Source organism: Dasypus novemcinctus, chromosome 6 (assembly GCF_030445035.2).
Source record: "Dasypus novemcinctus isolate mDasNov1 chromosome 6, mDasNov1.1.hap2, whole genome shotgun sequence".
In the NCBI taxonomy this organism is placed as follows: domain Eukaryota; kingdom Metazoa; phylum Chordata; class Mammalia; order Cingulata; family Dasypodidae; genus Dasypus; species Dasypus novemcinctus.
Genome location: NC_080678.1, coordinates 82,714,122 through 82,736,774, shown reverse-complemented (window position 1 = coordinate 82,736,774; position 22,653 = coordinate 82,714,122). Strand labels below are relative to the sequence as shown.

The 22,653-nt window shown below is 40.1% G+C and overlaps 1 protein-coding gene and 1 non-coding gene across 51 annotated transcripts in view; one reads left to right on the top strand and one right to left on the bottom strand.

The window, feature by feature from the left end:
- Positions 1–22,653, top strand: part of USP54 (ubiquitin specific peptidase 54) — a 141,139-nt gene that overhangs the window by 52,069 nt on the left and 66,417 nt on the right. For all 50 annotated transcript variants that reach the window (XR_011649054.1, XR_011649053.1, XR_011649043.1 and 47 more), the window contains 2 exons: positions 16,588–17,443; positions 20,046–20,138. Coding sequence is in view for 37 of the 50 variants with exons in the window: in XM_058299045.1 (XP_058155028.1) it covers positions 17,297–17,443; positions 20,046–20,138 (240 nt within the window). In the remaining 13 variants the exon portion in view is untranslated. The remainder of the gene's footprint in view (positions 1–16,587; positions 17,444–20,045; positions 20,139–22,653) is intronic.
- LOC111759252 (small nucleolar RNA SNORA17) lies at positions 4,162–4,292 on the bottom strand. The gene has a single exon (XR_002793309.1). It is a non-coding gene; the product is annotated as a small nucleolar RNA SNORA17 (small nucleolar RNA).

Below are 22,653 nucleotides of genomic sequence, written 5' to 3'. Positions count from 1 at the left end.
CATGCTACCTTTCCAACTTTGGCTACTGGCTTTCTATAAGTTTGCCTTATTTTAAGGACAATATAGTAAAGTAAGCTATTTTGACCTAGTAAGTCCCAAGAACTAGGCTATAATGATGACTAAATACAAGAATTTATGAGTAAACTTATTTGGGACTCCTCAGAGTATATTCAACAATAGTAAAATACATGTCTATATTTTTCTAGAGTTGAGAGCAACACATTAATAAAATTCTGATAAGATCTTTCTCCTTTCCACCTATGACTGATTATTCCATAGGTTTAGGTTTGGCCAGGAACTGTTAAGTAATGGGTAAAGGTGATGATACATTTTCTGCACAGAGTTTGGAAAGAAGCAGTAAATTACTCCAGCTGCCATGTAGCCTGCTGCCTATGGTTTGTTGTAGTGGCAAAATCAATCCGTTAGAAGTACTAGGTAATAGTCTGTGGAGCAGGGTTAATTTAAATTAGGATAAATTTGCATATACCACTTAGTTGGTGATTCTTAATCATCTAATTGACTGGTACAAAAGCTTAACGAGATTCTGTACTGAAAACTCTATGTGGACAACTTCTATAGAACAGAATGCCTCTGAACAAATTTTGCATGCTTACCTTTTTCTTTATTCTTTTATTTTTCAAAAGATTTATTTATTTATTTCTCTCTCCTTTCCCCTCCCCGCCTGCCCGCCCCAGTTGTCTGTTCTCTGTGTCTATTTGCTGTGTGTTCTTCTTTGTCTGCTTCTGTTGTTGTCAGCGGCATGGGAATCTGTTTCTTTTTGTTGTGTCATCTTGTTGTGTCAGCTCTCAATGTGTGCGGCGCCATTCCTGGGCAGGCTGAACTTCCTTTCGCGCTGGGCGGCTCTCCTTACGGGGTGCACGCCTTGCGTGTGGGGCTCCTGTACGCGGGGGACACCCTAGCGTGGCATGGCACTTCTTGCGCACATCAGCACTGCCTGTGGGCCAGCTCCACATGGGTCAAGGAGTCCTGGGGTTTGAACCGCGGATCTCCCATGTGGTAGATGGATGCCCTAACCACTGGGCCAAGTCCGCTTCCCACCTTTTTCCTTTTTAATATCTAAAGGTATGACTCTTGGATGCAGTTTTGTTTTTTTTTTGGCCTGTACTATTATTTATTTATTAATTTTTAAAAACAAATCTATTTTATTATTTTTATTTTCATTTCAAGAGCAGTTTATTATCAAGGTTTACCAACAGAAAGAAATGCTTTCCTTGAAAAAAAAAGTGCCCTGAACAACTCACACCTTTTGCTTAAAACACATCTTCCAAAATTTTAACTATAACACCTGTATTCTTTTTTTTTAAAAAAGATTTATTTATTTATTTCTCTCCCCTCCCCCCACCCCAGTTGTCTGTTCTCTGTGTCTATTTGCTGCGTCTTCTTCTTTGTCCACTTCTGTTGTCAGCGGCACGGGAACCTGTGTTTCTTTTTGTTGCGTCATCTTGTTGTGTCAGCTCTCTGTGTGGGCTGCGCCATTCTTAGGCAGGCTGCGCTTTCTTTCGCACTGGGCGGCTCTCCTTATGGGACACACTCCTTGGGCGTGGGGCTCTCCTACACAAGGGACACCCCTGCGTAGCATGGCACTCCTTGTGCGCATCAGCACTGCATATGGGCCAGTTCCACAAGGGTCAAGGAGGCCCGGGGTTTGAACCGTGGACCTCCCATGTGGTAGACGGATGCCCTAACCACTGGGCCAAGTCCGCTTCCCCACCTGTATTCTTAATTGTTCAAATTGTTCAAACTTATCTTTGGTATTTTGAAATAACTTTAAAACACGCAGAGCAGGGGTTCTTAACCTTTTTTTGTTCCATGAACCATTTTGCCAGTCAGGTAAAAACCATGGATCCTTTTACTAAGTCCACACTATACTGTATTATTTAATAAATATATCACACCCACACCAACGCATCCCCATGGGAATTTGCTGCTTATGGATGGATCACATGCCAGCAGGATGCCCCAAAGGCCAAGGCCCCTGGTGAGTGCACACCTCACACAGCTGCATCCGTGGTAGAAATGGGTGGAAGCTGCCAGGCAGGGTCTCCCAGTGGCAGCCTGTTGGGCCACTGGGCATGGGATGCAGCTGCCTTTTTGCAAACTTATTGTCCCTTTGGAGCCAAGATGGGGGCTCCCCAAATACCTCTGTTCCCTTCGCTGTACTTCTGTCACTTTTAGCAGCATCCTTGGACGCCAAACCACCTAACATTTTCTAATCAACAAGAGCACATGCTCCTGGGCATTGCCAGTTCAAACCTACGACCCCACCTGACTAGTGTAAGGTTTGCTAGTGGAGCACAGGATTGCGACTCTATGGGCCAACATTCTACATAGGATTATCTTCTAAACCTTCACGTTCTTTCCCATCAGAAGACACTTCTGCTTCTCAGAGCCAAGCAGCCTAAGTCTTCAGGGTGGACAGTGCTTGATGGTCAGCAGGGCTCAGAGCCCTTCCCAGTGGCGATCCCATCTGCGGACAGAACAGCACTCCTGCAGGGACAGCCCGCCACAGCACCTTCTGCTGATGAGGGCTGGAGCTGAAAGGAGCTTGGAGGATATCCCAGCAGACACTTCTGGAATCCAAAGACAAGACCTGCAACCATACTGATGTCCACACAGGCCTTAGGAACCTCAAGTGCAGAATATGGCAGATAGAAAAGCGCAGTGCCCTTCCCTGGGATCGGTATGCTGTGCCCACAGAGCTGGCCAGCTGCCTGCTCAGCCAATGACCCTGGCCCCCACTCCTGTGTCCACTCACCAAGGACTCTTTCAAGCACCACCCCTGCCAGATTCTTGCTGAGTGCTGATTGCAAACTTGAAGTTGTCAAACATCCAGCTGGCCTCCAGCTCCTCGGAAAGGGTCCCACAGACACCACGGGGCCTGAGGCAGGCTTCATTCATCATACGTGTTTGCACACCTAGCATGTGTCATCATCACCACCCTAGAGGATGAGGTGAAGGCAGATGCTAGAAAGGTGGGACATGCTCATGTCACAGAACCCAGCAGCACTGGTCACCGTCAGCCCAGGTTGAGGTGTCCCCCATATGGTGCTGCCTCAGGACGGGCAGCAATAACACTGCTCCCCTCCGACTGCAGCAGGCAGCTGGGGTCACTCCTCAAACTTACAGAAAGCCAATTTTGACTTTTCAGGACAACCTAAGTTCATAACCATGTTCTTCAGATCTCCATCCCAAACGTAATTCCATTTAAAAAAATTAAGGCACCATTAAAAAATTAAGGTCACATCAGAGGTACTTTTGGAGCTTACACTCCCAGTTCCTGCCTCTGGCCTGACCCAGCCAGCAGCAGCTTCCGAAGTTCTAAAGGACACAGCACTGGTGAGAACAGGTCAACAGGTGATGACAAACCTCTGGGTTAGGGTCAAGGTGACTGCACTCATCCAGGCCTGCCAACTGCAGGGTAAAAGCTGCAGTGAAGACTGAGTGGCCCGGACTCCTTGTGGGCCAATCTCCAAGGAGAAAAAGGGAGCAGGGGTGGCTGCTGCTGTCCTGGGCGCTGGCCCCTGCCCTCAGGGAAGAGCCTGGTACCCCCAGATGATAGGCCACACAGCTATACAGCTTAAAAGCTGTGAATGCCAGTCCTAAAAGCTGATAAAATGATCTAAACTTCTTAAGCTTTCTCTGCAGTATTGTCTTCCCAGCTCCTGGAGGAAATGCAGTCCGACTGTCTGTCTGCATCCACCCACCCATCCCAGGGCCGCCGAGGTTCTAGAGGCCCACTTGCAGGGGCCCCTGCCAAACTCAGATCCGTGAGCTACACAAGTGCATCCTTTGGACAGTTCTGGGGCCTGACCCAGCAGGCCAGGAACCAGTGAAGTACGCCTGTGCCTCCTGACTTTCTGGGCCTTTGTGCTGGTCCGGTGTGAAGGCACCCATGCCTGGCCCATCTGGCTGGGAAAGTACTGTGCTGCACCCACGGCCTGGAGGAAGGAGTAGGCTCTAGTCTGAGAGTCCCACAAGCACTGCCCTGGGTGCCCATCAAGGTTCCTGACCCCGCAAGTCTCCCCAGACTGTCTTTTCCGTCTTGGTAAGGCATAGCTTCCTGCTGTGAAGGGTTTGCTCTGGAGCAGGTAGGGACCACTGTCCACCTCATGGCCCCCAAGGGGCTGGGGCAGGGCTGGGCCTCTGCAGCTGCCAGTATTCTGGGGGTTCACAATCCAGGAGCACTCAGAGTAGATGGTGCCTCTTCCTCTCCACCACCCATGACACAACTGGGACATGACAGCTATAGCTGCAATGCCTGTAGGGGCAGGAAATCTATTTTATTGATATATATTAATAAAGCATACAATCCATCCAAAGTGTATAATCAGTAGTATTTGGCATTATTACATAATTGTGCATTAATCATTTTAATCATTATTAAAGCATTTTCATTATTTCACTAATAATAAACTGACAAATTCATCACCTTTCCATCTTTTTATGCCTTCCCTGCTGTACATAGTTGCTATTTCTGGCTATTCTTGCTTATTTATTTATTTAGCGGTTTTATTGAGATATATTCACATACTATACAAAGTGTACAATCAGTGGCTTTTTAAAAAAAAAAAAAAGATTTATTTCTGTCCCCTCCATTGTCTGCTCTCTGTGTCCGTTTGCTGTGTGTTTTTCTGTGTCTGCTTGTATTCTCATCAGGCGGCACTAGGGATCTGTGTCTCTCTTTGTTGTGTCATCTTGCTGCGTCAGCTCTCCGTGTGTGACACCACTCCTGGGTGGGCTGCGATTTTGCACAGGATGGCTCTCCTTGCGCAGGGGCCACTCCTAATGTGGGGGGCACCCTTACGTGGGGGCTGGCACTCCTTGGGTGCCGCAGCACTGTGCGTGGCCCAGCCCACCACACGAGCCCGGAGGCCCTGGGGATAGAACCCTTGGACCTCCTATATGGTAGGCAGATGCTCTTGTCTGTTGAGCCACATCTGCTTCCCTCATTGGCTTTTAGTATAATCACAATATTGTGCATTCATCACCACACAAAAAAAGTTTAAAACAATTTCATTACTCTAAAAAGAAAAGCTCCACACCCCCTAGCAGTCACCTATCAATCTCTCTATCCTTCCCCAGCCCTATATAACCACTAATCTAATTTCATCTTTATAAATTGATTTATATTTACAATGGTTTAAATGGAATCATTCAATACATAGTACTTTGTGTCTGGTTTTCTTTCACCTAATTTTTTTTTTGTGTCTGATATTAACATCTTGTAACAGTAACATACATATGTTCAGTTTCAAAGAAAAACAGCCATATATGCAATATTACCCATACTCATATTTCACATGAGGTTTTACTGTGCTATACATTTCCATGTTACAGTTTTTTAGCTTTCCTTTTAGTAATTTACATGACCTTATACTCTCTTAAATGCATTTATATAGTATGCCTTCACTAGGATCTCAGCCCAAAGTTGTGTGATATCCCTTAAGGGTTTATACTGACAGTGAGGAAAGCCTTAAAGTTTTAATTCCTTTATAAGATGAAGGAATTTTATGGGATGTTTACAAATATATATATTTAGAATCACAACTTATAATTAGAAAAATGGGTTACGTGGCAAATAAAAGAAATTATAGTAAAATCCTGTGATCATATGTCCCTCAATAATAGGAATTGGATTATTACTCTGTTAGCTTCTGACCTCTATCCATTCTCCTTTCTAAAATGAGACAGGATAAAACCCCTTATACCCTGAGGGTGGAGGAAAGGGCAGGCCCCTGGAAATGTTGGTTTTTTAGAAACATTAACTTTCCTTAAAATTATAGAAAATTTGTATAGGAGTTATTGTAGGGAAATAGTATATAAATATAAAAGGTAAATTAAGGTCAAATGGTAGTATCAAGAATCTGACTAAGTAGTTTGGACATTATTTTGCATGAGAGACCTGGGGAAAGTTTTTGGCTTTTTTTAATTAAATTTTTTTTTTTAAAAGATTTATTATTTATTTATTTAATTCCCCTCCCCCCCGGTTGTCTGTTTTCTGTGTCTTTTTGCTGCGTCTTGTTTCTTTGTCCGCTTCTGTCGTGGTCAGCGGCACGGGAAGTGTGTGCGGCGCCATTCCTGGGCAGGCTGCACTTTCTCTCGCGCTGGGCGGCTCTCCTTTAGAGGTGCACTCCTTGCGCGTGGGGCTCCCCTACGCGGGGGACACCCCTGCGTGGCAGGGCACTCTTTGCGCGCATCAGCACTGCGCATGGCCAGCTCCACACGGATCAAGGAGGCCCGGGGTTTGAACCGCGGACCTCCCATGTGGTAGACGGACGCCCTAACCACTGGGCCAAAGTCCGTTTCCCTTAATTAAATTTTTTAAAACACTTTAGAATATACCTTTTTAAACAATTTAAAAAATCTTTTGTAATTTATGTAAAGCAAAATTTTCTTTTTTGGTGTAGAGATCTAAGTTTTGCCAAATGTGTAGAAGTCATGCAACTACCATTACAATCTAGATAAAGAAGAGTTCCATTACTCTCATGTTGCTCTTTTGTAATCAATCCCTACCCTCTCCCTCAACTCCTGGTTACCACTGATCTATTTTCTGTTACTATGATTTTGACTTTCCATAATGTCATATAAGTGAAATCATACATTATATAGCCTTTTGAGTCACGTTTCTTTCATTTTGCATAAGACATTTGAGATTCATCCATGTGACTGTGTATATCAGTATTCTTCCTTTCTGTTGTTAGGTCATAGTCCATTGGATGGATGTACCACAGTTTATCTTTTATCTGTTCACCAGCTTAACATTTGGGTTGTTACTACTTAGTGATTACCAATAAGGCCACTATAATCATTAGCGTATAGGTTTTGTGTGAACATAGGTTTTTATTTAATTTTCACTACCTAGGGATAGGATTGCTGGGTCATATGGTAAAAGCATATTTAACTTTATAAGAAACTTTATAAGAAACCGCCAAACTGTCAATTTCACCCCACCCCGCCATGGCTCTCTTGTCTTTTGCTCTTTGATTTTGCTTGTTGTCTGCTCATTACTTTTCAAAAATTTTTAAATTTTTTATCCTTGTCTGCTGTTTTTTCTTTAAAGAGGCACTGGGAACTGAACCCGGGACCTCTCATGTGGGAGGCAGGCACTCCACTGCTTGAGCCATATCCGCTCAAAAACTGTCAATTTTTTTTTAATCCCCCCCTTGTGGGTTTTTGTGTGCTGCCTGCTCTCTGTGTCCATTCACTGTGCATTCTTCTGTCTGTGTTTATTTATTTTATTTCCCCTTGCCCCTTGCGGCTTGCTTGCTATCTGCTCTCTGTGTCCATTTGCTGTGTGCTCTTCTGTGTTTTTGCTTATCTGCCTTTTTTGTTGTGTCACTTTGCTGAGTCGGCTCTCCGCAGCGTCTGTGAGCTGGGCAGCTCTCTACAGTGTGCGGGCGAGCCTGCCTTCACAAGGAGGCCCTGGGATGCGAACCCAGGGCCTCCCATATGGTAGACGGGAGCCCAATCGATTGAGCCACAGCCGCTTCCCAAAAACTGTCAATTTTTATTTCTATTAGCAATTTAGAAGAACTCCTAATACTCTGATTCTTCTTCATCTACTTTTTTTTTTAAAGATTTGTTTTTTATTTCTCTCCCCTTCTCCCCCCAACCCACGCCCGTTGTCTGCTCTCTGTGTCTATTTGCTGTGTGTTCTTCATTGTCCGCTTCTGTTGTCAGTGGCACGGGAATCTGTGTTTCTTTTTGTTGTGTCATCTTGTGTGTCAGCTCTCCTTGCGTGCGGTGCCATTCTTGGGCAGGCTGCACTTTCTTTCATGCTGGGTGGCTCTCATTACGGGGGCGCACTCCTTACGTGCATCAGCACTGCACATGGGCGAGCTCACACAGGTCAAGGAGGCCTGGAGTGTGAACCGTGGACCTCTCATGTGGTAGACGGATGCCCTATCCATTGGGCCAAGTCCGCTTCCCTCATCACTTTTTATTGTCAGGTTATTTATGTTACTTTATTTACTTATTTAGCCATCCTGAAAGGTGTATAGTATTTCATTGTGGGTTTTTTAAAAAAATACTAGTTTATTCAAAACAGGTTTTTCATTCTACACAACAAAGTTCAAATACAACATTATTGAAAATGCTACGAAGTTAGAAAATTCAGAACAGAAATTTTATGGTAATGACTATGATAAAAGCCTCCAAACCAATTACACTTTGCAGAGTTAACCTGTAAGACCACCAGGACTGATGGCTCTGGTGGTTGGCTCTGTGGTGACCTTGCAGAGCTGGCTCTCAAGTTGTTCACCAGTTTCAGAGAGAGGGAGGTATGAGGTGTGTGTGTTCATGAGCAATATAAAGAAAGAACCATTCACTTCAACGAATGCAGTATTAGAAAGGCCCTTATTGGTGTGTTTTAATCCTAGAGGGGCTCTTCTTGGGGTGTTCAGACCTTAAGGGTCAGGAGAGGACTTGAAGCAGATGGACTCTGGATGAGGCCAATAGGAAAGGCATCTGGAAAAATGCTCACCTGTGTTCTTGAAAGGCCCACAAGCACAAGGGGGACAGCTGGGTAACCAGACTTATCTCAAGTCATTTATCGAAAGAAAAAATATGCTCAAGGCAGGGATAGCACTACCACCCTACAGATTCGCTTGTTGTTCCTGCTGGCTTTGCCTCTGAGCTAACTCTTTCTGAATTTGGGAACTGGTGAGCTTTCTAGCCAGTATTACTGGAGGGCATCTTTTTAGGGACAGTCCCAAACCAACAACAATGCAGCCCAAGCAGCCTTCAGAGGAAATGTCTTGATTTCTGTCTTAGAAGCTTGCCCCTAGTTAGGAATTTCCTTTCCTATCTACCCTTTTCTGTGAAAAAAGTAACAAAATTTATTTGGATGGGATGCAAGTTACAAGGGCGCGAGGAGCTGCTGGGCCCTTTATTGCGAGGAGTTGGAGCTGGAATGGCTTTTGTAGCAGAAGCAACCAGGCGACTGGATTGCCAGCACACAGGAGCCCTTTGCCTTGTCTCAAGTGACTGGGGGGTGGGGTGCACAAGTCCAAATTCTGTAGGGCAGGCTGCAAGCCAGGAACTCCAATGAAAGTTTTCTATGAATTCTTCAGGAGAAACTGACTGGCTAAAATAGAGATGAAAATTTTCTCTTCTGACTACTGAAATCTTCACTTCTCCTTTTAAGATCTTCAACTGAATTGGATGAGATTTCTCTCATTGCTAAAGGTGATCTCCTCAGTTGATTGTAGATGTAATCAGCTGTAGATGCAATCAACTTACTGATGATTTAAGTCCACAGAATGTCCTCACAGTGACATTTAGGCCAGTGCTTGCTTGACCAAATATTGGGCACCATTTCCTGGCTAAGTTGACACATGTGCCTAACCATTATAGGGGTTAACCCCAGTTCTGCCCATCCCCTTCTTGTGCTCCTCATTGTGGATTTAATATACATTTCCATAAAGACTATTGGTATTGAATATCTTTTCCTGTGCATATTTGCCTTCTGTGTATCTTTGGTGAAGTATCTGTTCAAATATTTTGCCCATTTAAAAAAATTGGGTTGTCTTATTAAATTTTGACAATTTTATATAAATTTAGGATACAAGTCCTTTACCCATTATGTGATTTGCAAATACTTTCTTCCAGTCTGTGACTTGTTTTTCAGTTCTCTTAAGTGTCTTTCAAAGAGCAGAAGTTCTTACTTTTGATGAAATCCAGTCTTATTAAATTTTTTTTCTTCTGTGAATCATGTTTTGACATGATTTCAAATGTGAATCAGCTAGGCAAGGGGCTGTGGCTCAGTCAGCTGGGCTCCTGTCTAACATATGGGAGGTCCTGGGTTCACATCCAGGGGCTTCCTTGCAAAGGCAGCCTTGCCCACATGCCGCTGAGTGCCGCTGGCCCGCAAGCACCATGAAAAGCTGACTCAGCAAGGTGACGCAACAAAAAAGAGACAAGTAAAAAAAACGACAACAACAACAACAGAAGAGCATGCAACGAATGGACACAGAGAGCAAACAACAAGCAAGCCGCAAGGCGGGAAGGAATACAAAAAAATCAATTGACTATTTTACCACAATAAAATTTAAAAAGAAAAAGAAAAAAATGACTGACCATGTATGTGGAGGTCTTTTTCTGGGCTTTGTATTCTGTTCCATTGATCTATGTGTCTTTCCTTTTACCAGTTTCACACTGTGTTATATACTCCAGCTTTGTTTTTCTTTTTCAAAATTGTTTTGGCTATTCCAATTCCTTTGCTTTTCCATATAACTTTTAGATTCAGTGAATTGATTTCTACCAAAAAAGGTCTTGCTGAGATTTTGTTTGGGATTTTATTGAATCTATAAATCAGTTTGGGTAGAATTGACACCTTAACAGTATTGAGACTTCTAATTCATGGGCATGGCATTTCATGACCCATTTATTTAGGTCATCTTTGATTTCTCTCACCAGAGTTTTGTGCTTTTCAATAATCAGGTCCTATGCATATTTTGTGAGATTTAAATACCTAGCTGTTTATTATTTGTGGTATTATTGTAAAGGATACTTTAGAAAATTTGATTCCTAGTTGTTCATTGCTAATATATAGAAAGCATGATTAACTTTTTTTTTTTAAGATTTATTTTATTTATTTCTCTCCCCTTCCTCCCATTGTCTGCTTTCTGTTTCCGTTTGCTGTGTGGTCTTCTGTGTCTGCTTGCATTCTTGTTAGGTGGCACTGGGAATCTGTGTCTCTTTTTGTTGCGTCATCTTGCTGTGTCAGCTCTCTGTGTGTACGGTGCCACTCCTGGGTGGGCTGCACTTTTTTTGTGTGTGTGGGGCAGCTCTTTCTTGTGGGGGGCACTCCTTGTGCGTGGGGCACCCCTACGCATGGGACACCCTTGCTTGGCACGGCACTTCTTGTGCGCGGCAGCACTGCACGTGGGCTAGCTCACCACACGGGCCAGGGGGCCCTGGGTATTGTACCCTGGACCTTCCACATGGTAGACAGATGCTCTATCAGTTGAGCCACATCCACTTCCCAACTTTTTTATGTTGACTTTGTATACAGTGAACTTACTGAACTCATTTATGAGTTCTCAGCTTTCTTTTTGTAGATTCCTTGTATTTTTTTTTTTTTTTTTAGGTACCAGGTCTGGGGATTGAACCTGGAACCTGTTATGTAGAAAGCCGGCCCTCAACACTGAGCTTCATAGCTTTTCCAGAGTTGGCTTCTTCATCTGTTTGCTTGTTGTTTTGTTTTCTGGAAGCACCGGGGACCAAACCCGGTACCTCCCATGTGGAAAGCAGGTGCTTATCTGCTTGAGCCACGTTTACCTCCTGGATTTTTAAAATAGAATATCATGTAGTCTAGGGATAAAGATGGTTTTATTTCTTCCTTTCCAATCTATATGTTGTTATTTTTTTTTAAAACTTGCCTTGTTGCACAGGCTGGGACCTCAGTATAATGTTGTATAGAAGTGATGAGAGTGAATATTTTTAACTAGCTTGGGACCTAGAAACGGTGGGAATGATCCTATTTTAAAAATCTATTTTGGTTAGCAACTGACATTGCTCTACTGTTAAAAAACAAGTCAAAGCTTCTGCCTTTTTGTATAAAATACATACAAGTAAGTGATGAGAAATAGCAATTAAAAGTCTTTAATGATAAAATATGAATTGGAATGGCAGGAGACAGGAAGCAGTAGTCTGGATGGGAGGTAATTGAGCCTTAAGCAGGGATGATAATAGTGGAAGTGAAAAGAAAGGGTCATTATAAATAAGAGAAATGAAGGGAGAATTTACAAGCCTTTGTGAGTCAGATGGGAAAGAGAGGAGGGGGAGAATATAAGAAGGAATAAAAGATTACTAAGGTTTTGAACCTGGGGTATTTTGGAGATACCTTTAACAAAAAAACATGGGAATCAGAAGAGAAACTGGTTTTTGGAGGAAGAAGCTGACTTCAGATTTGGACATGTTGAACTTGTTATGAAAGTGGGACAGGGAAACGGACTTTGGCCCAGTGGTTAGGGCGTCCGTCTACCACATGGGAGGTCCGCGGTTCAAGCCCCGGGCCTCCTTGACCCGTGTGGAGCTGGCCCATGCGCAGTGCTGATGCGCGCAAGGAGTGCCGTGCCACACACGGGTGTCCCCCTCATAGGGGAGCCCCACGCGCAAGGAGTGCACCCATAAGGAGAGCTGCCCAGCGCGAAGGAGGGAGCAGCCTGCCGAGGAATGGCGCTGCCCACACTTCCCGTGCCGCTGACGACAACAGAAGCGGACAAAGAAACAAGACACAGCAAAAAGACACAGAAAACAGACAACCAAGGGAGGGGAGGGGAATTAAATAAATAAATAAATAAAAAAAAGAAAGTGGGACAATGAACCATTAGTAGGTAATTTGGCTTTAGAGGTCTTGAGATTTGTGATGTGTCAGGTCAGAAGTGGTGTTTGAAGTTGTCAAGGAGAAGGACCTGTGATGCTTAGGCTAATGTGTCAACTTGGCCAGGTAATGGTGCCCAGTTTTTGGTCAAGAAAACACTGGGATAATTGTAATACAAGGGCATTTCATGGACTTTAATCATCAGTGAGTTGATTGCAAAGATGGCTGGTTATATCTACAATCAACTAAGGAGATTGCGCCAGCAATGATTCACATCTCATCCAATTAGTTGAAGGCCTTAAAAGGGAAGTGATTTCAGCATTCAGAGTAGAGAATTCCTATCCCTACTTTAGACAGCATCGTCTCTGGGAAACTCATTAAGGACCTTCATTGGAGCCCTTGGTTTGCAGCCTGCCCCGTAGAATTTGGACTTGTGTATCCTCACAGTTCCATGAGACAATTTTATAAAATGTCATACTCTTTACAGATTTCTCTGTTCGTATCTTTCTCTAGAGAACCCTGGCTAATACAGGGGTTGAGAACACAAGCGGAAGGGCTGTTGAGAAGTGAGCAAGAAGATCTGATTTGAATTTTAGGGAATGCAAAGAAAGCAGCAAAAGAGAGAGAAAATGAACTGTTGGAGCAGTAGTAGAACCAGTATTCATTTGTTAGTTTTTTGTTTTATTCATTCTTCCATTCTCTTAGTAATTCACTCAACAAATCCAGTATTGTGTAGCATGAAAGCAACCTAGAAAAGTGGGGTGGCCAGCACTGTTACATGTGCAGGAAAGTTAAGAATGAAGCTTATGGAAAAAGCCACTAGGATTTGAAATTAGGTTTCTTTAGAAAGTGAATATTCTATGAGTAAAATTCTGGTGGTGGGGTGAGGGAGGGGTACCTGTTCTGAAGGGATTGATGCTAAGTAAGGGGATATAGCAGTGGTAAATTATTAATTATAGAACATTTAGTAGTGAGTGTTTGAAGGAATTAAGGACAGTAGTCATAGAAGTCAATAAATTAAAAATGGATTTTGTTGCTGTTTTTAAGAATATAGGACATGTTTGTATTGTATGGTTATCTTTACAAGAAACAGAGCTAGTGAAGAAGAAATGTTTGAAAGGTAATAACAATAGCAAATATTTATATAGTAATTACCATATGCCAGTCATTGATATTAGCACTTTATGTGTATTAACTAATTTTAATCCTCATGTAACCCACAGGGTACTATAGATATGGCTTGGAATTACTGACAGAGTATACCAAGGAATTGAGGTAATTTGGTTGTGATTTACCAATGCAAATGTAGTTTCTTAAGTAAATTATAATTAAAATGTTATACAGAATAACAGAAACCAGAAATATGAGCATCTTTTTCTGATTAAACTGTTTGGATATCTCTGTGTGGTACAGTTTGACTTCCCAGCATTTGGGTTACTTTGGCTTTAATCACTAGTAATGGGACTACTGCCCCTTCCTTAGAAATTGAGCTACCATCCATGGTTTTTCCATTTGAATCATTGATCGGGTGAACATGGTCATTCTTTGTAGATCTTCTAAAATGTTACCCTAGTTCTTGTAATAGTCTTGGCTTTTTGCCTTTGTTAGTCAAACTTTGTACTTTAAAAGTAATTGTAAGATTCAAATATTTTTTCTAGATCTTAGCTAAAAAAGCACTTATCCTATATGAGGCCTATCTTTTTATGCGGTTAGAAGACTTATTCTTGGGGGTTTACAACTTTTTAGTATACTGAGGTTCTCAAAACAAAATTTACCTTTCTACTTAACATTTCACTCTATTCACTGACAGAACTCATTATTTGTTCTTTATTTTGAAAATTTGCTAGTACTTTTGTGTTATCACCCTAAATCTTGACCACTGTGCAGAATAGCTTTGTGTCATCATTTAATTAGACCAGAACCAGAAAACAAGTTTACAACAGCTAGGTAGTTTGGAAATATAGAAAGAAATTGAACCCATGTCTTCTTACACCATGTCCAGCATTAATCCTCTTTGCATTATATCACAATTGCTCTATATCACTTGCTCTTTGCAACAGCTTGACACAAAACATTTAATTAGCATTTTGTATGTTTTTTGGCCCATTATACTATATTTTGAGCTCTTCTTTTCATATAAATAGTATTTAATTTTATTGCATTTTATTTAGTCCTCTCATCTTTTCGTTTTTGTCTTCTTTTTTAGTTTGTGATTGGCAGTATCATCTGGCATGGTATTAGCTACTAGTTTAATGACTTTAGTAACAATTCTGAGTTGAGTTACTAATACTGCATATAGTGCAAGGTAAATTTTAAATAATTTTAAACTTTTTTTTGCAGATACTATGTTCTTTGGTGCTGGATCTACACCTTATGTGTGATATTTTTGATTTGTTATCATTATTTCTCTGTACTATTTGTTACTGCCTCTCTTACTTTGTTCTTTTTGGCTCTCACATCTAGTTTCTGACACACCTAGAGTAAGTCTGAGAGCTTATTACCTTATCCTACATAATGATGCCATTTAGAACTTGAGAATCTTTTTTCTGCTACTGCTTTTTTTCTCTTTGCTCCTATACTCAAGAGTGTGTGTCATAGGGCAGGCTGAGTTTCAGTAATCTCCTAATGTGGATACTGGAAACCCTACCTGCCTGCCAAGTCCTTTTGGCTGTGAGCAAAGTGGAGCCTTGGTACTTGTCATTCCTTTGCAGCAGTTGAGCTGAAGGAATGCTGCATGGCTTGTTGGAAATTGCTTAGTGGACTCACATGGGGTGTGTATGAGGGTGTGTGTAGAGGAATGATGGTCTCATAGTCTGTGTGGGAAATCTGGGTTCTTTCCTAGTGCCATGTTAATCATCAGGCAGTATTGAGTGCCTCTTTAATGACTACCACTGTGATAGGCAATTTTGGAGTAGTGCAATATAATACATAACTAAGACACACTGTAATAGTCAAACAATTCTCTTTCTCCCACTTACCAGATTTGAATTGGACAAATCAACATCTTTAAGGCTCACTTTACTTGTCTATAAAATAAGGTTATAATGCCTATCTTTATAGAGTTATTATGAAGATTAAATAATGTAAGTATAGTGCTTAGCACGTACCTGACATTAGTTATTATTCATTTATATAGTCATATTTGGCATATATGACTGATACCATATAAAACAAATAGAGAATAATAAAAACAGAATAATATGACAGTATGGTATATTATCAAATACTTTGTGATGTGCAGATTATAAATATTCTGGGAATTTAGAATAGGGAATGAACAGTCTTGTGCAACCATTTAATATTTATGTGCCTCAATTTTTCCACTGGACATACTGGGGATAATGCTAGGCTATCTCCCAGAGAATAATCAAGATATTGTAGCATTATAATTATTTTAGGTGGTGGATATGATGGAAAGAAGGAAGGGAGAAGCTTGGGGAACTGTTAGAAGCCAAACACTTTTATTTTTAATTTTTTCCCTTATGTGGACTTCATAGGAAAACTTAAAGCTGGAGATTAGTAGCATTTCCTTCCAGGCAAGGTGCTTGCTTTGGTATTACTCCCTGTTGCATCACTGGCATATTAATTAGTTGAAAACTAAAGCTGGTCAGTGGATGGCCTTTTACTCTGAGCCCCTTGGATATAACCAGAGGATTAAGTAATTTGTAACCCAAATAATCTCTCTGATTCTCTAGCAAAAATCAAACACAAATAACAGGGCAGGAAATATTTAGTTCTTTTCAACTGTATGTTAAGGACATGTGGTTTACTCACCATACATTTTTCTTTGGGAGGGGCATCTTCACTCATAACAAACTCCAGACTGATAACTTGGCCCTCCTACCTTTAAACAGGCTTTCATAACTACACACATGTAAAACACCCTTAAAAAATTCTTTTCTCACAAAATCCAAAGGAAACTGTTTCAGTTTGGTGTGTACTTACGTGGCAATATTTTTTGTTAGCCTGAATCTGGAAAGTTTGTATTGCTCATACTTTTTGAAATTTTCCTCCTTGGTGTGTTTTTCTTTCTTACTGTTGTTAAAGTTTCGTTTTGCTCTCTTTCTTCTTCTTCCTTTTTTTGGCATTGTTTACCAAGGTTTCAAGTTTATAGTGAGAGGTGAGGCAAAGTTGATCTTGGCGGAACAGCACAAAGCCAATAGAGTCATTAAGTGACGCAACCTTTTGATTTTTTTTCTTTCTTTCTTTCTTTCTTTTTTTTCTTTTTCTGTCTGTTAAAGCTCTCTGGTACAGGTGGCTCTTCCAGTCACAGAAGCAAAGCAGAGAAGAGACTTTCTAAAAATCTGGATGGGATGATAGAAGACGTTTTGGGTATGTTAAAAAGCAGCAGCAACAACATCAACAAAAACTCCATATAATTCAAAGAAGCTTCTTAGTCTCGTGGAATCTTGTCAGTTGCTCAGAAACTGAGTTACACTTTTTACTTCAGAGGATGATGGGACAAAGTAATAGAGGCCGAGGAGGCTTATGTTGGAGTCCTGCTTATCTGTCTGCCCCTCCTTCTAGCTGGGAAAATTTTCAGTCCACAAGAAGCATTATAAACAAGCCTAAAGAATAAATCTTACCTTGGTCCTGGATGCTGTTGGAGTTGAGGATTATAGCCACTTTACCAGGATTTTATAGAAGTAGTTCAAGAAAAATAGAAGGAAGCAATATTTAAGGATTTCTCTGTTTGCATTAATCTTGTGCCATATCACATTTTGGACATTGTTTGGAGCAAGTGGAGGATGACTCTGTCATCTGGATCTGAGAGGATACCTCAGTCTCTTGAGCTGTATATATGATGTCTGGAAGGTTGTAAACTCAGTCTTTCAGTATAAGTTCACTAAATTCTGGATTCTATTTCTATTGAAGACTTAAGCAGAAAGAAACTCCCTGCCTAAAAGATACAAATCCTTCTCTATGTTTTCAGGCTAAATGTGAACAATAATGTCTTGGAAGAGAAATTATTTTTCAGGAGGCTGCGGTAGTGTCCAAGGGATGTTTGCACCCCGAAGCTCAACCTCCATAGCTCCCAGCAAAGGTCTCAGCAATGAGCCAGGACAAAATAGCTGCTTCCTCAATAGTGCCCTCCAGGTAAGGATAATTTATTTATTTTTGATGAACTTTGATTTTTAGTTGCCGATGCTGTATTTCTGATAACTCTTTTAAATATAATAATTGACAGTCTCTCAGGTCAGCAGCCTGAGATAATTTTTTTAGTTTATCTGTGTGATCTTAGGCAAGTCACTTTATTTCTCTGAATCTCAATTACCTCTTTTGTAATAAAGTAGTTAATAGTAATAATAGAAAAAAAATAATAAATATAACTATTATTTACCTGCTTAAAGGGAGAAACCTGGACTAAGTAGGTGACCTTTCTACCAGTTTATCAATGGTTTTCCTGAACAGTCTCTACTGCTTCCTCATTTTCCTTTTGAGACTAGGTTGTCTTATCATACTCATTGCTTTTGTCTAGTGTAAAAAGCAAAATTCTTTCCACAAGTCAAAGATTTTCAGGTGTGTTATTCTTGTCTCGTAATATTCAGGCTCTTAGTATGTACACTGAATGTAGTCCAACTTTTGACTGTCTATTTCTTCATCTCTTCCCTCTGAGTTCTTCTGTATTGGCTTGTGATTAGAGTCTGGTCAGATATGTCTGAACCGAGCTAGTGGAAAATAAATTCCCATGAGGTGATTTTCTACTCCAGGTTTTCCCTGTTGGTATTCCTTGTCACCTCAGTAGTCTCAGAATCCCAAACCTTCCCCTCTGTCTACTTTGCCTAGTCAGACCCACAGAGTGTTAGGTTTATCCCCTTTGGCCTAGCCTTCAAGCAATTGTTTTTGTCTTTTCTGCTTTTCACAGTAAAAGTAAATGAAGTTTGTCACCCAACAGAATAATTACATTTGTGTAAGATAATTACCTTTACTCTTTAGATGGAATGAAAAAATAGGATGCTATGAAAGAAAAAAATAAAAGATGGTATGTTTGGTATAAGTAGCACTGGACTGGGGAATTAGGAGACTTGGGATTCTAGTTTTAGTCTTTGGGATTCTAGTTTTAGTCTATCTGTACACTAGCCTTGTGAGGTTGTACAGGTAATAGTGTCTCAGTTTCTTCATTCATAATATAACAGTCTTGTCAAGCTAATTTATATAGCAAAGATATCATATTCTCTATTTTTAAGTTTTTACTTAAAAACATTTAAAAAAAATCCTAGACTGTCAAGCCTGTAGAAGGAGTTTAAGAACTTTCCCTAATTGCTACTGCAGATTTCTTACAGTTGGGCATTGGTTAGGTTTTACCTAAATGTTGCATATTAGATTTTTGAGTGACTTTGAATATATTAATAATACTTTTTGTAATTTAGAAGCAGGCAAAATAGAATATTGGTATAGATGTCTATGTTTACTGCCTTCTTGGCCATAGTCTTGTTATTGTAATTCTATTTCTTTTTATATCTCCTACCTATATTGTCAATTGAATACAATAATATTTATAACTTTCTCCTCTAAATTCTACTGCCATATGCAACACATACTACATATACATTTCTATATCTACACTTAAAAGTTGAGGCATTGATGGTTTGGAGTGCCTATTTTAAATAATTATGTTAAGTTGAAAATAATTATTTCTATGATTTAATGTTCTAATTTTTAATATGAAAGCTGAGTTTGCCACAGATTTGTTAAACCCTTATACATTTGTTATAAAAAGGTGTTATTTACTTGGGAATGTAGCATGTTTCAAAGAAATTTCAGAATATATGCCTTGAAACATATAAGTAAGAAGAAGCCCCAGAGGTGTGCTGTGACCTGGGGCTTTAGAGGCCTTTTCATATATTATGCTATTAAGTGTTTTTTTCAGCCAGGGGAGCTTCCTAAAGCATTGTGCTATATATTAAGACATTATTTTATTTAGATTTCCTTAGTTTTGCCTAATGTCCTTTTCTGTTCCAAGATCCCATCTGGGACATTACATCATATTCACTTGTCATGCCACCTTAGGCTCCTCTAGGCTGTGAAAGTTTCTCAGGATTTCCTTGTTTTTAATGATTTTGACAGTTCTGGGGAGTACTGTATCAAGTTGTTTTATGATACCCCTTAAGTGGAATTTGATATCATAAGTTGCAAATTTTGGAGGAAGATCACAGAAGTGAAGTGCAATTCTCATCATTTCATATCAAGGATACATACTATTCACATGATTTACCATTGTTGATAGCACTATTATTTTTTATCTTCTTACCTTAAGGAGGTAACAACTCTCTCAGGTCCAAAAATTTGAAAACTCTAGCAAAGACAAAATTCCATGCTACCATTCACACTTTAAACATAAGTTTTAAAATATTCTTGCTTTTCTTAGAAGGGACATCAAAATACATCCTTCTTCTGCAGTTCTTAATCCACAGATTTCTTCTTCAGGATCATATTTCGTGTATGCCATACCATATTTTCTCTATATGACCTTTACTTCATGATCAAATGAATGTCTTTCCTAGCACATGGCCATTAATTTATCCCTCTCATTAAATACCTCACTTTTTTTTACATTTTTAAAAATTACTAGAATGAGCTTTTCTCTTGGGAATAAAGATATCTTCTATAATCATTACCTATATTTGGTTGAATTCTTTAATTTAAAATTAAATGATGGCTCTTTATAGAATAATGAAGTATTTCCCCTTTTCACCAGGTTTTGTGGCACTTGGACATCTTCCGACGTAGCTTTAGGCAACTCACAACTCACAAGTGCATGGGGGAGTCCTGTATCTTTTGTGCTCTCAAGGTAAGTACTTCAGATTTGACCTCATTACCATTAGGTTGACAAATGATCAATATTGAGGTGGTTCAGTTAATCTGGGAGATGCTAAAGAATTTGTTATTGAATCATCTGTCTCTCGTTTAGTACAAAAGTTGGATATGATTAGTTTTGCTTGCTTCAAAAGAGTTACTACTTGGTTTTGGTAGTCTGTTTTTCTGAACATTTTTTTTTGCCCGTTCAACTCTATTTAATATGATAGGATAGTATTCAAATGTGCTTCTATTTCGTGTGTTTATCTGACAAGCTAATTCTAAATTTTCATTTTGAAATATTAAACAACTAAGTATTTTTAATGGAATTAACTATTGTTTTTTAGAGCTAAGTTTAGCAACAACCTCTTCCTATTGAGAAATGTCAGTATCACATATTTCCCATTTTCCCATTCTCATAAGGCTTTCCACTACCACACTTAATAAATTCTTTGTGTAAGTTCTTTACCCTGTGCATCATCTAGCTCCATGTTTTTGATTTCTAAAAGAAGTAAAAACTGGGGATTCATTTAGAGTCAAAGAGAATGATGTAAAATGAGAGATTTATTACTCAGAGATTTTAGATGTGCTGCTAAAGAGGAAGAACTAGGATATGTAGAGGGTCAATTCTCCATTACTTTTATCTGCTTTTCCAACGTGGTAGCTTTCCTCTGTTCTCTTGGTCCAGATATACAATGGGTCATTTGTGGCTGTTTGAGTTCCTGAGTTCTAAGTGAGCTTCCAGAGTCATTTTTCAGTCTCATGAAATCTGAATTCTTGGTTTGTCACAGAAATGCTTGCACGTGATCAGTAGATGTTTCATTAGGTTAATTGTATGTCTTAGAGAAGGAATTTTGACCAGAAAATCTAGGAGTATTTCCCAGTTATATTGGTTACTTATATCAACTGACTGAAAAAATTTTTTCTTTTTTTGACCAGCATCACTTTGGATCTAGCATCACTTTTGTGTGTGTGTGTGAATTATGTGATTTATAATTCCTGTTTTATGATGTCTTATAGTAAGTGTGAGGAATAAAGACAGGGATAGGGTAAGGGTGAGGAAGAAGATAAAAATATCTTAAGTTTTTTGAGCTTTTGAGAAATGTGCTAGAATACACCTACAGTAAAAGCAAATTGTTCTTATTAGTTCAGAACTCTCAGTGGAGATGTGTAAGAGAAACAAGAAAACCTTTTTAACTCTGGTGAAAGTGACTGCTGAAAATATATCCTGCATCAGACTTGGCACACATGGAGGACTGGGCAATGCATATGTTACACAGTTGGGCAGATGAAAAGTTGACTCTCCAGAGTCTACTTGCTAGTAAGTGAGTAGGGACATGAGCACCTTTCTCTGGTGTGCATCTGTCTTCCTCTCTAGAAGGAAAGGGAGACCATGCCAATTGTGCAGCAAAGTGGAAACTGTTGGAGAAGATTCTTTTAGAAAAGAGAAAGATTTGTGTTTTTTTTTAGGTGGTACCAAGGATTGAACCCAGGATCTCATATATGGGAAGCAAATACTCAATCGCTGAGCTACATCAGCTCCCCAATGAGAGTTGGTTTTTCTGTTTGTATGTTAGTTTGTTTTTAGGAGGAACAGGGGATTGAACCTGGGACCTCATACATGGGAAGCAGGCATTCAACCATGTGAACTACATCTACTCTCCACGATTTCTTTTTATTTTTATTTCTTCCTACCTCCTCATTGTTTGCACTTGCTGTGTTTATTCATTGTCTGCTTGTCTTCCTTTTAGGAGGCAGTGGGAATGGAACCCGGGACCTCCCATGTGGGAGGGAGGCACCTAATCACTTGAGCTGCTTCTCCCTGCTTTGTTGTGTCTCTCATTGTGTTTTCTTCCTTGTGTCTCTTGTTGCATCATCCTGTTGTATCAGCTGACTGTGCCAGCCCATTGCATTAGCTCCCAGTCTTGCTCGTCTTCTTTAGGAGGCACCAGGAACCGAACCTCGGACTTCCTTGTGGTAGTTAAGAGCTCAATCACTTGAGCCACATCTGCTCCCCAAGATTCTTTTTCATATTCGCTGGGGGTATTGATTGACTAGATGTTGTTTCTTTTACTTTTGGGTAATAGCATTGTGTCCTGGTGATAAAATTTCCTATACTTCGCCTTCTTAGAAGGAATAGGAGAGTGGAAAACAAGGCCTCTTTAGGACCTAGACTAGTGGGAAGAGGAAAATGTAGGTTCTGTCTAAGGGTGAGGACTTGAAAAACTAATTCTATATCATCACAGATGAACTAACACAGATAAATGAGACCTTGGATTTTTACATTCCTAGAACCATTCACCTCTTCTAGCTTATACTACTAAAGGTAAGGTCAGCATCTAACTTCATTTTTTTTTCTCTTTTGTCATATGTACATTCAGAATTTTTATTTCAAAACGAAGAACCACAATAATATTAGTAATAAAAAATCCATTTGGAAATATTCACAACCTGGTCACTAGAAATGGAAAAATTTCCACACTGAATTACTGCCACCCCACTGTTGTTGA